General features: G+C 37.6%; 1 protein-coding gene and 1 long non-coding RNA gene across 6 annotated transcripts in view; one reads left to right on the top strand and one right to left on the bottom strand.

Moving 5' to 3' along the window:
* The window catches only part of LOC101392552 (dystrophin), a 760,070-nt gene that overhangs the window by 9,403 nt on the left and 737,956 nt on the right, over window positions 1-12,711 (bottom strand). For 4 of the 5 annotated variants that reach the window (XM_004435057.3, XM_087426761.1, XM_087426762.1 and 1 more), the window contains one exon: window positions 6,783-6,875. In XM_004435057.3, the coding sequence (XP_004435114.2) occupies window positions 6,783-6,875 (93 nt within the window). Of the gene's footprint in view, window positions 1-3,220; window positions 4,877-6,782; window positions 6,876-12,711 lie in introns of those variants that run through there. The other variant, XM_087426760.1, reaches the window with a different exon arrangement.
* The window catches only part of LOC147911963 (uncharacterized), a 98,629-nt gene that overhangs the window by 48,998 nt on the left and 36,920 nt on the right, over window positions 1-12,711 (top strand). The window lies entirely within an intron of this gene.

Here is a 12,711-nt window from a genome sequence, read left to right as displayed (position 1 = left end):
TGATAAAGGTCACGTATCTTTATTAATGCTACACCAAGCCATATTCAGAGCTCAGTATCAACTGATTCCTGCTGAATATGGAGCAAATGATTTGGGTTTTGTTTCAGCTACTTCTTCAGAAACCATATTTTATTTAAAATTGACCTCCCAGAGCCATGTTAACCTTAATCTCTTTCAAAATCCTCCCTCATCACTTGGATTCCACTGTGCTCATTACCCTAGTAACAAAAAGAAGGTCTGCTTTTGGTTTAAAAACAGTTGAACCAGAATGTTTTCTACTGTATTAGGAATAGTTTCTAGACTGACAAAATAGAGGCTAATTGGTTGCACCATTTAAAAAAATTCTTGACCAATAAATAAGTACCAGATGAAAGTTTTATTTCATAAATACATTCTTTGGAAATGAGTTTCCTTAGACCTTCAGTTAGGGTGTCCATCTGGCAATGTGGTATGTTGTCAGGAAATGAAGCAAGAGAAAAAGGAAGTGTGCTGGGGGAGCCCAGAGTCTAAATAAAGGGCTCGGTCAGGTCTGGAGAAGTCGAGTTTCCTCAGGCAGTATGAACTTGAGACGACTGGTTGGAATTCTTTATTTCAGAGTCAGAATCGCAGGATGTTACTGTTTCTGGGTGCCTTTAGCTTCTTTACCTCAGTTCACTGACTGTCTTTAAAAAGTTAAGGAAGGGGGAGGGAGGAGGGTGAAAGGGATAATTCGGCACATGTGTGTGGTGATGGGTTGTAGTTAGTATTTTGGTGGTGAACATGATGTAATCTATGCAGAAACAGAAGTACAATGATGTGCACCTGAAATTTTTACAAAGTTATAAACCAATGTTACTGCAATAAACAAAAAATTTAAAAAAAAAGTTAAGGAAGAATGAGTGCCTTTTTAGGATTTCTGTGTCATTACAAGTGGAAGAAGATTCAAACGGCTGTTCTTGAAATATGTTGAAACATGCTGGATCTTGGGTGAACATGGATATAAACGCACAAATCAATTCAAATGCACAGTTTTGTTGAGCTGAAAGCTGGTCAGCACCGAAGCCTGTGACTGTAAATATGTAATGAGCTCGAATGGACACCAATGAAATAGCATAAAGCAGAGGTTGGCAAACTTGCTCTGTAAAGGGCCCGATAGTAAATATTTTAGGCTTTGCAAGCCACACAGTGTCTGTAGCAACTATTCAACTCTGCCACAACTACTCTGCCCTTGGAGTGAAAAAGCAACCATAGGCAATAGGAAAATGAATGGGTGTGGCTGTGTTCCAATAAAACTTTATTTATAAAAACAAGTAGTGAGTCAGATCTGACCCAGGGACTATGGTTTGCTGGCCCCCAGTGTAAAGGAATAAGAGCTCCAATCCTTTATGGAAGCAGATAGGAAACAGAACGGTGCCTGAAAGGGGGCACATGATGTTTCCATTTGCCTTTCTTTATGTTGTTCTTCCATCAAAGAACCACAGACAGGACTTGAATTTTAGAAAGATGGCAGGTTTTGCAAAGCTGTTGGGTTGGTAAGAAGCATTTAACGGAATGTATGGGGGCTTATTTGCAAGAGGGTTGTATGAGAGGGAGAGGCTGGTATAGGCTGTTGGCGATAAAACTAAGGAGGCAAAGGTCAGCGGGGAAGAGATTACACAGGCAGCAGAAATACCCACATAGCACTGCTAACTGCTTTCTGAATTGTCTTATTGCACTAAGAGCTTATCTTGGATCCTATCATTCATTAATCTATGTACAGTGACACCTCATTTTTAAAGAGCCCAATACCATACCACCGACTGGGGAAGCATTTCTTTCATGAATGCACATATGGATAAAAATACCTTTGTTAGACTGCTAAAACATCAGATGTATGGACAAATCGCTTAAAGAGTTTATTTTAAAATTATGTTTATTGTTCGTTCTACCACGTAGTGTTCCTATAGAATAATGTGGAGATTCAGAAAGTGTTTTATAGTAGTAGATAATGATTTTTATTACAGTGGAATTCAGCTTCTACATATACTTATAGACAGAGGGACAGATTATAGATAAACAGATTAGATAGAAATTAGCTAACATTCCATGTTTAATATACACTGAGCCACTGAAATCCCCCAAGTGGTTGTGAACAACTAACTATATCTAGAGATTAATCAGGAAAGATATAATCACAAAGCTAAATGTGCACATATTCACATCTTGAACACCCTGCACTTTATATTGGCTATTATGCAGGATGGTGTTGGCTATCAGTTTATCAATAAACGGAGAAGCATGCAACCCCTTTATTAATTTGGATAAGAGATTAGCAAGGCCATCGAGATAAGATCGGAAGCCTAATTTAACTTGCTGAATGGCCATGAACAAGGCACTTAACTTCTTTGGGCTTCCTGGTACTTTTTGTGAAAATGAAAGATGAAGATTAGCTGATACCTTAAGACTTGAGCTCTATGTCAAAACTGTGGCAAAAGGTAACAAAAAAGTTGTAAATTTAAAGTACACAATAACTCCCTTACTATATACTTTATATTTATGAAAAACGTAATTTTTTTAAAAAAAGTTTTTTCCTCTGTGGGCAATTATCTAACAGGGTTAAGTAAACCATGAGGTGGTATTTAACAGCACATTTCCACTAAATGTCAGACCTCTGGCTCTGACATCTGTTTTGAGTTACTTAAACAGCTGTCCAAAACAGCTGTAGCAACTGGGAACTTCATTTCTCTTAACACAACAATGGGAACGTGGATGGCAGACTCAGAATAAAAGTACAGTGTCCTCTAAGACATTAGCAAGGTCTTGGCAGAAACTTCCATGGTAAAACTTTTAAAATTTAATTTCTAAAAAAAGATATTCACCTGGGCAAGAACAACTGAGATTGCTTAGATCAGTATTTTTAAACCACTGGATCAGAAAATCAGTTTAGTGGGTTACAACTGGCAGTTTATTTTTCAATAAATAAAACAGNGAAACAGTGNGAATTATATGTAGTATGGAAGGTACTGCTTCATGAAACTTTTGTTTCTGATCTTTGTATATGTGACTATACACATATATGTGTGTTGTATATATATATATATATGGTGGGTGTATACATATATATAGTATATATATATTGTATATATTATATATATGTATATATAGTATATATATATTGTATATATTATATATATGTATATATAATATATACACACATATGTATATGTATGTACAATTATTTGTGTGTATATATAGTGTATGTATATACACACACATATAGTTTATTTTATATCCTTACTCCACTTTGAGATATAATATGTTTCTCTTACTATGGATAATGGTCAAAAAAGGTCGAAAGCCACTGCTTTGGGCATCAAAGATGTTAAGATGACCTTTCAAGGCCCTTCCATTTGGGAGAATCTGTAATCCCAAGAACCTAAGATTCTCAAGATTTTCTGCTTAATATCAACCAAACATACCTACTAACTGGTAAGATGTTCCCACTAAACCCTACCATTTATATATTGTATAAAATATATATTATTTTAATATAGTTTCCATTCTTTCAAAATAAAAAAATTAGCTTTTAGTTAGAAATAAAGCATCAAAAAACCACTTTTTAGAGTGTATTGATGGTTGGCCTATTTTTACAATGATGAGACTTTTTATCCATTTGAATTTGGGGAGAAAAAGGTGTGATATTATGATTTGTAATAAGAAATATAGATTTGGTCTTTGTCCTTTACTAGCACAGAGTTCCTGAAACGCTTGGAATTTCCTGTGATGACAGGCATCAAGGTGTCTTTTGTTATGTTAATGAGGTGACTTTTGGAAAGCACCTAGGGATGGGGGTAGTTGCCATTGGAGCCAACCATGTGACTAGAGGGTTGGAACTTTTAGTTCTACCTCCTGAACTGAGGGAGACTGACCAATCACCAATGGTCAGTGAGTTAATCGATCATGCCTATGTAGTGTAGCCTCCATAAAAACCCAAAAGGATGGGGTTTGTAGAGCTTCTGGATTGGTAGCATGTGGAGATTTGAGGAGATTGGTGTGCTCTGAGAGCATGGAAGCTCTGCGCCCTTTCCCCATACCTTGTTCTATGTGTCTCTTCCATCTGGCTGTTCCTTAGTTATATCCTTTTATAATAAACAGGTAACCTAGTAAGTAAAATGTTTCTCTGAGTTCTGTGAGCTGCTCTAGAAAGTTAATTTAACCCAAAGGAGAGGGTCATTGGAACGTCTGATCTATAGCGGGTAGGTCAGAAGCACAGGTGACAAACTGGACTTGCGACTGGCGTCTGAAGTTGAGGGCAGTCTTGTAGGACTGAGTCCTTAACCTGTAGGATCTGATGCTAACTCCAGGTAGACAGTGTCAGAATTGAGTTGAATTGTAGGACACCCAGCTGGTGTGGAATTGGGTGCAAAATTGTAAAAGGCCCATAATAAGGCCTAATTTGGCAGGAAGCAGCAAGAAAAGAAAAATATCACGGTCATACCATCACAGAAAGACCAGCCAGATCTTCTAGCACCTTATCTACTCTCTTGTTATATGTTTTTTGTTTGTTTGATTGTGTTTTCTTCAGGAAAATTAATTAATTCTCTCAGACCACCGGGATACAATTGGGTAAGTAGGAACTTAGTTAATAGAATTGGTATCAGATAAAGCCTCCTTATCCCATATTTGAACACTCAGATTAGCACTCAAGGGATGATATGTTTCCAGAAGCACTAATTCAGTAAACACTATCCAGGCGGCCTAAATAGAGTTTCCCAAGTTTCCATATATGTAAATCAACATCACAGAAGTAAGTATAACATCAGAGATGTTAACTGCCAAATACCATATCGGAGGAAGTATGTTTCTAGTCTTCCGGGTGGCTTCTTTCATACCCACGTGGTGTCTAGCTTCAAGAATTCTAAAAGGGGGATGCAGGGAGAGGGTGTAAAGGACTTCACCTTAATTAGGATGGACCAGAGACCCAGTATAAAAAGGGATCCAGGGAGGCAAGGCTCTCGTGGAGAAGCAGAGCCATGAGCCCTGCTGTAGTGTCTTCTCTGCTGTACTCTAGTTGTTTAGATATGGAAGAAATGCCCAGGGCACCAACAAAGCAACCAATAACTTCCCACAGAGCAGGTAAATAAGCTTTCAGTTCAAGAGGCTGGGACAAGACTCATGTCCATGATTTTCCATGGAAAGCTTGGGGTCAAGGAAATGTGTGCTGAAGTCCTGGGCCCACTAGTAGCTGTGTGATCTTGAAGAAGACACTTGTTCCGTCTGAGGCTAACCCCCTCCTATGTATCTAAAAGGGTGCTTCTGGGATTCACTCATGTCGTAGACATCTCCATTACAGCAATAATATTATTGTACTGGGATTTGAACTTCTTTGGAAGTCTGCATCCCCAACTGACCATAAGCACCTTAAAGGCAAAGAACTTGGCAGTTCTTCTTTGCATCCCTAACACCTCTTTCTTCTTTGCACCCCTGACACCTCCACTGGTACATGGTAGGTGCTAGTCAAGGCTGGCAGGATAAAGGTGAAAGCATTTGATTCATGTCAAACTGGCATGTGGTCTTCTCATTATGAATCATGGCATCTAGGGAGAGGAGTCAGCTAAGATAGTCAGGATGGGGATGAGGGTGGCGGGTGGGGGGTGTGGGGGTGGGCGGAAGACAGATAAGATTTTTATCTGTTAAAATCAACACATCAGAGGCACTCAGCGGTGAGAAGATGGCTGGTGCAGACATTTAAAATTAGCTTCTCCTGACAGTTCCTTAGCAACGCTCTATCAGAACATTATTGCTTTTAATGTGCACTGCACAACGTTCCGTCGTACATCAACTAGCTAGGAAATGGCCATTGTTAACCGACACTGAACAAAAAGATAGGAAAAACACATGACTCAAAACACCCTCCTCATTGCCCTTATGGAGAGGAACAAATAGCCAGATTCTCTGCCATCCTTGCCTCCCAGGCTGCCCATTAGGAAAGCCCATCACTGGCCACAAAGCCTTGTGTTTTCCCCCTTTGAAGGGAGGTAGGTCAGTGACTTTGTTTTATGTCAGGGCAATAAACCAAAATAAATACTCCAAAAAACTAACAGCAGCAGCAAGATACCTCCTTGGATGAAGGAAGATATGTGAAGCTCATACTGGCTGGTGGGAAAATTCAGTGGGATAGATGCTGTTTTTTGTATGATAGGCAAAATACAGGAGGTCCAAGTGATGGGGAAAAATAATGAAAGGCATTAATAACAACGTGAAGACTGTATTCCATCTGTGAAAGTGAAAAAAAACCCCAACAAACTAGTATATAAAGATTTAACTGTACCTATATTTAAATGATGGGGTAAGATATAATTTTTAAATATAAAAGGCATCAGATTGCAAATCAGAGTCCTCCCCCCGAACCCCACTGTACACTAGGCATGTTCTGGACCTCGCTGTATCACATAGTAGCTGTATGTGTGTCCCTGGCAAAGGCACTCAGGGCATTAGTCTCCTCATTTGTAAAAGTCACATAATAATTGTTCTTAAGTAAAAGCTATCTCATAATTAACTCTTCAGACCATTGTGTCAAGCAAGTACAATACTTTCTTAGTATTCTTATTTCTAGAAATATCTTGATTACACAGGTATTTGAATTCAAAATACTCCAAACCATAAATTTACATTTAAAAATAAAATCTTCTCACAATGATCCCAAATTGGCATTCTGTCAGCACATGTTTATTTAAACATGGAAAATACACACACTAGTTGGGTATGGAAATGAGTGGCCTACTTACAGTAAGTCTGAGTTACTTCTAGGTAGTGGGGCTTACCTCTGGAACTAGGGAAGGAGTTGTTGAGTTGCTCCATCACTTCCTCTAACCCTGTGCTTGTGTCCTGGGGAGGGCTGAGAAGATCTTCCTCGCCTTAACAAATGCAAACACAAATAATGGCAAATTATGCTTAAGGAAAAAATAGAGGTACTAGAAAAAAGGTCCATGATTGCATCTTAAAATCTATTATAAATTCATTTCCACTCGCTCATAAATGACATAAACAAAAATAACCCCTCGAGCTTAACAATTAGGGAGCAATTCCTTAAAGGGAAGAAGAATTCCATGCAGGGATTTATCTATGTCATTATCTTTGGAGAAGAAAACTGTACATCTGTTTAGAAGTTAAGATAAAGTTGACATAAGTTTCTTAAGCCCCATTAACGAATGTGAAATGTTTTTCTTTGTAATAAAAAAATTATTATTGGACATTGGCAGTGCGTCTCTTCAACACAAAAGAAAAGAAGAATGTGACATTTTGCATTCATTTTATGAAGGTAAGAAAGGAGTGGAGACACTGAGGGATTTTTCCCACCCTTTCCTTTGACATTTAACCAAAAATATAAACAAAACTCAGGTACTTTTAAAGTCCAGTGCAATAGGGAGAAATAAAAGTTGTATGTGACCTATATATGTAATGAAATATTAATATTCTAAGGACTATAGATATGAGCTAGACTGGAGAGTTATGTTCCTTTCCTCTTTGCTACATGGGGCTACTTTATCATAATTATGTTTCTGGAGGCTTATAAAAGGGAAACATTTTTTTAATTTTTGAGAATTTGTTTATGTGAGGAGAAAATGATGATTTGGAAGGAAAGGAGTTTAAGGATGGATGGTCTTCCTCTGGGGATGGGAGTCTCCTTGTAGATTTTGTTGACCTGTGTCTCTACTGTTGATTCACGTGTCAAAGAAATACACCTCAAACAGCATTTGCAGTGAGGGAGAAATTTCTTAAGCATAGACAAAATTATTTTGAACTTTGAAGGTCCTTTGAAACTAACTTTTCATAACATTCAATCTTCCAATAGTGAAAAGAGCTTCTTTTCAAGCTCTATTTGTTCAGCACATTGTCACTTCCATCTAAAACAAGACCTTGCTTCAGCAAATCAACAATAATGAACATGCTTAAGGACAATCTTGGGTTCACATCTAACTTGGAAATGACTGGGGAACCAGTGATTTAATGACTTAAATATACTTGTCATTTCCTTTGATCTATGCCATTTGGATTTTCATCTATGATTATAATTCTGCATTTATTACTAAGTTTTCATCCTTCTTTTTTAAAGCATAAGCTGAAAGAATCCTTGGCAATGCTCATCATTACGACAAAATCACATCCTAGGCGGATGTGAGGCTGAGTACCATTATTAGAATGGAGGGCTAAGGACCTAGGGTAGACAAAAAACCTCTGCTTCTGTGAGTTTCATGATAACACACCATAGAAAACCTCCTTGAAATACTAAGGACAGGAAATGAGTGCTGAAGAATTAAGGTTACAAAGTGTAAAAGGAAGTTACAATATCTAGCACACACACACTACTTGCTTATATTTATGCCTTTAGAAATGAAAAAATGAAATTCAGTATCTATCTATCTACGCACCCACACCCACATACACACACCACTGGCTTATATTTATGCCTTTAGAAATGAAAAAATAAAATTCCGCATCTTTAGTTTCTTTTTTCCTGTGAGTTTAAACTACCATTATCTGGTGAGGATGGAATGAATGAAATACTGCCAGCAGGAACAGGATCCTGTCAACTGCAGGGTTGATTACATCTCTTTGTTCTATTACCGATGCAAATTTTTGCCAAATTGGGGAACATGAGGCATTTTAATGGCAGCAAGTCCAGTCTAGTGATAGTATACCTTACAGAATAAATCAGAACCAACAGAGACACTCACGAGCAATGATGTCAATATTTCTGACAGTTTAATCACATCGTACTGGGGCTCTAGGAACTCAATTGTACTGTGTTAACATTCAGGTACAATTCAATGAAGTGACTGGCAGTCCTCTCCCTGAATTATTTCAAAGATCAGATTATAAAGTATAAACCTAATGATTTCAACCAAGTTCATCTTTACAGATAAACTTTCATCTATAAGTCTCAAATATACATATTCAGTCCAAGTAAAACTGGCTTATTTGTTTTAATAGAAAACTTTCATGGCAGTGATAAATGTATCCATTCAAACATTTTTTGAGCACCTATTAAATCCTAGGTAGCAGATACACAAGTAAAGTATAATCTTGTTTTATTCTTTTCGCAAGATTTTCTTAGTAAGGAAAAAGTCCTTTGAGTTTAACTAACCTTTTCAGAATCAAAATCAGATTTATCACATATATACATGAGTAGAGGTGAGTTAACACACTGAAAAATACTTAATGTCGAATATTTTCTGTGTCAAATTAGACTGAGAAAGTTAAAACAGCTAAATGACACCTGAAATTAGAGTAACACCATTGGACTATTCAACACTGAGCCAGATTTTAAATGGCTAAAAAAAAAGCCATAAAAATTAAAAAGCAGTAAGATTATTTATTCAAAGATTTCTCAAAAGCCAACTATATACCAGGCACTGTTCTGAGTGTTGAGGTTACAGCAATAAACAACCAGAAAGCTCTGTCTGCATGGAACTCACATTCTTATGGAGGCACACAGGCTAAACAGATACACAAGTAAATTATATAGGTATGTCAGGTGGTGACAAACATTTAGAAGAGAGGGTTAGTGAGGGGCACTGAGGAAGACTCTTCAGAAAGGGGAGTCTTGGAAGTCCTCATTGATGAGGTGCAGTTGAGCAAACACTTTAAGGCTATGAGGATGTGAACCATGTAGATATTTGAGGGAAGAGCACATCAGACAGAGGGAACAGCAAATGCAAAGACTTTGAGAGGGGAGTGTGATTGGCTTGCTCAAAGAACACAAGAAGAAGGTCACTGTAGATAGAGTAGAGTGACCAGGTGTTGGGGGGAGCATGCTTCCCTGCCAAAGGAATTTGGACTTGGTCATGTAACCTGTTTACCTGCTTTGGCCAATGGAATGTTAGCAGATATGACATAAGTAGAGGCTTGTAATGTCTTTGGGTGGTTGGGCTTGCCCTCTTGTGCTTATGTGCCATAAGACGCACATGGCCCAGATAGCCTGCTGATCCAAGGAGGATGAGAGACATGTGGAACAGACTTGATCCCAACCCACAACCTGGAGTCAAGCCTTATTGAGCTCTAGCAAAACTCCAGCCAACCAACAGATGCATGAATGAGAAATATGTAACCTGAGAATTTTGTGATTATTTTGTTACCCAGCAATAGCTGACTGATATATTGTTTTAAGGCATCAAACCAGCAAGAAACCAATATTAATGGGTTGTCTAATCATACACTGATATGTAGCTACAGTATAATAGGCAACCCAAAAATGTTCCTGACTCTAACCACAATACCTGTGACCACAAGCCTCCCCCCACCAAAAAAAAATCATTTATTCAACAAGAAAATATTTATTGAGTCCCAACTGTGCACACTAGAAACTTGGCCAGCCCCCATCCCTACTTCACTGACTCACTGCCTGCTCAAAAAGCATATTGCTAATGGTCAAGGGATTTCAAACTTAGTTAATGACAATTCTTTAGCATTAACACTTCAATTTGATTCTACTCCAAGGGGATTCCCACACACATGCATAAAAATCCTTTCTAGGTTGCTAGCTATAACTTCCATGGCTTGTCTGAAGTTGGTCCAAAGAAATGACTGAAACATTTTAAAAATGAATGTTTCAAAATAAGGAAAGACACAGTCAAAATAGTACCCTGATGTAGCATAATATGATAGACACTTCACTGCTGAAGTGAAGAAAAAGAAGTGAGGTGACTCAACTTAATCTGAGAAAAAAGAAATGGGATGATTTGCTACGGGGAAGATATTCTTTAAAGTCTTCTGAAACTCACCATGATTCTAGGCTTTCTTGAAGGGAAATGTCATCTGACTCACTTCCCTTTCCTCAATTCAAATGATAATGGTTCTACTTGCTTAAAAGTGATTTAGCCAGAACCTACGTAGCCTATGCAGAAGAGACACAAGAATCCTTATTCTGGTGATTTTGCTTACACCTAAGCCAACTATTTTCTCTTTATACAAAAGGAAGCTATGCACTAGAAAATATTTTCTCTTAAAAAAGTGGCTGTGTATAACCAAATATGCCCACCATTATTTTTCTTTGGATTACTGATCTAAATCACGTAATATGTTTTTAACCAATTTCCACCTTGATGTGTGATTACCTTATTACTTATGTCTTTCCTGCCTTTCTCCAGTTTTTCAGAAGGAAAAAAATGATTTATCCAGTACCTGATATTTAGCTTTGATCACTTTTTAAAATTTTAATTTAAGGTAGATGGTTTCAATTTTATATAAAAATGCTGTGTGTAAGTTCTTCAATATATTATGGTATGCCATGATGATGCGGATGATTAGCTGGTCAGTATTGAATGATGGTGAAAGATATTGAAATTCATAGCTAAAATTCTTTTTTATTTATTTTTATTAAGATATAATTGCGGGCCAGCCCGGTGGTACAAGTGGTTAAGTGCGCATGCTCTGCTTCAGCAGCCCGGGGTTCACAGGTTTGGATCCCAGGCGCGCACTGACGCACTGCATGTCAAGCCATGCTGCGGCGGTGTCCCATATAAAGTGGAGAAAGATGGGCATGGATGTTAGCTCAGGCCAATCTTCCTCAGGAAAAAAAAAAAAGAGGAGGATTGGCATTGGACGTTAGCTCAGGGCTGATCTTCCTCACACACACACAAAAGATATAATTGACGTATAACATTGTATTAGTATTAGGTGTATAACATAATGATTTGAAATATGTATATATTGCAAATTGATTACCACAATAAGTTTAGTTAACATTCATCACCAAACACAGCTACAAATTCTTTTCTTGTGATGAGAACTTTTAAGATTTATTCTCTTAGCAACTTTCAAATATACAATACAGTATCGTTAACTATAGTCTCCATGCTGTACATTACATCCCCAGGCCTTATTTATCTTATAACTGGAAGTTTGTACCTTTTGACCCCCTTCACTCATTTCGCCCACACCCCACCTCTGGAAACCACCAATCTGTTCTCTTTATCTATGAATTTGTCTTTTTAGACTCCACATAAAAGTGAGATTATACAGTATTTGTCTTTCTCTGCCTGACTTATTTCACTTAGCATAACACCCTCAAGGCCCATCCATGTTGTCACAAATGGCAGGATTTCCTCCTCTTTTATGGCTGAATAATATTCCACTGCGTGGGTGCATCTTCTTTATCACACACACACACACACACACACACACACACACACACTTTCTTTATCCATTCATCCATTGATAGACACTTAGGTTGATTCCATGTCTTGGCTATTGTAAATAATGCTGCAATAAACATGGGGGTGCAGATATCTTTTCAAGATAGTGATTTTGTTTCTTTTGGATAAGTATCTAGAACTGGAATTACTAGATCATATGGTGGTTCTATTTTTAATTTTTTGAGGAAGCTCCATACTGTTTTCCATAGTGGCGGCACCAATTAACATTCCTCCAACAGTGCACAAGGGTTCCCTTTTCTCCATATCCTCAACAACACTTGTTATGTCTTGTCTTTTTGATGACAGCCATTCTAACAGGTGTGAAGTGATAATTCACTGTGGTTTTGACTTGCATTTCCCTGATGATTAGTGATGTTGAACACCTTTTCATGTACCTGTTAGCCAATGTATGTCTTCTTTGGAAAAATGTCTATTCAGATCTTATATTTTTTAATCACACTTTTTTCTATTGAGTTGTAAGAGTTCTTTATATTTTTTGGATATTAACCCCTTACCAGATACATCATTTGCAAAGCTTTTCTCCCATTCTGTAGGT

Source organism: Ceratotherium simum, chromosome X (genome assembly GCF_057802395.1).
Source record: "Ceratotherium simum simum isolate JZ-2026a chromosome X, ASM5780239v1, whole genome shotgun sequence".
NCBI classification, from domain to species: domain Eukaryota; kingdom Metazoa; phylum Chordata; class Mammalia; order Perissodactyla; family Rhinocerotidae; genus Ceratotherium; species Ceratotherium simum.
The sequence above is the reverse complement of the archived record's forward strand: the minus strand, read 5'-3'. Positions and strand labels throughout refer to the sequence as shown.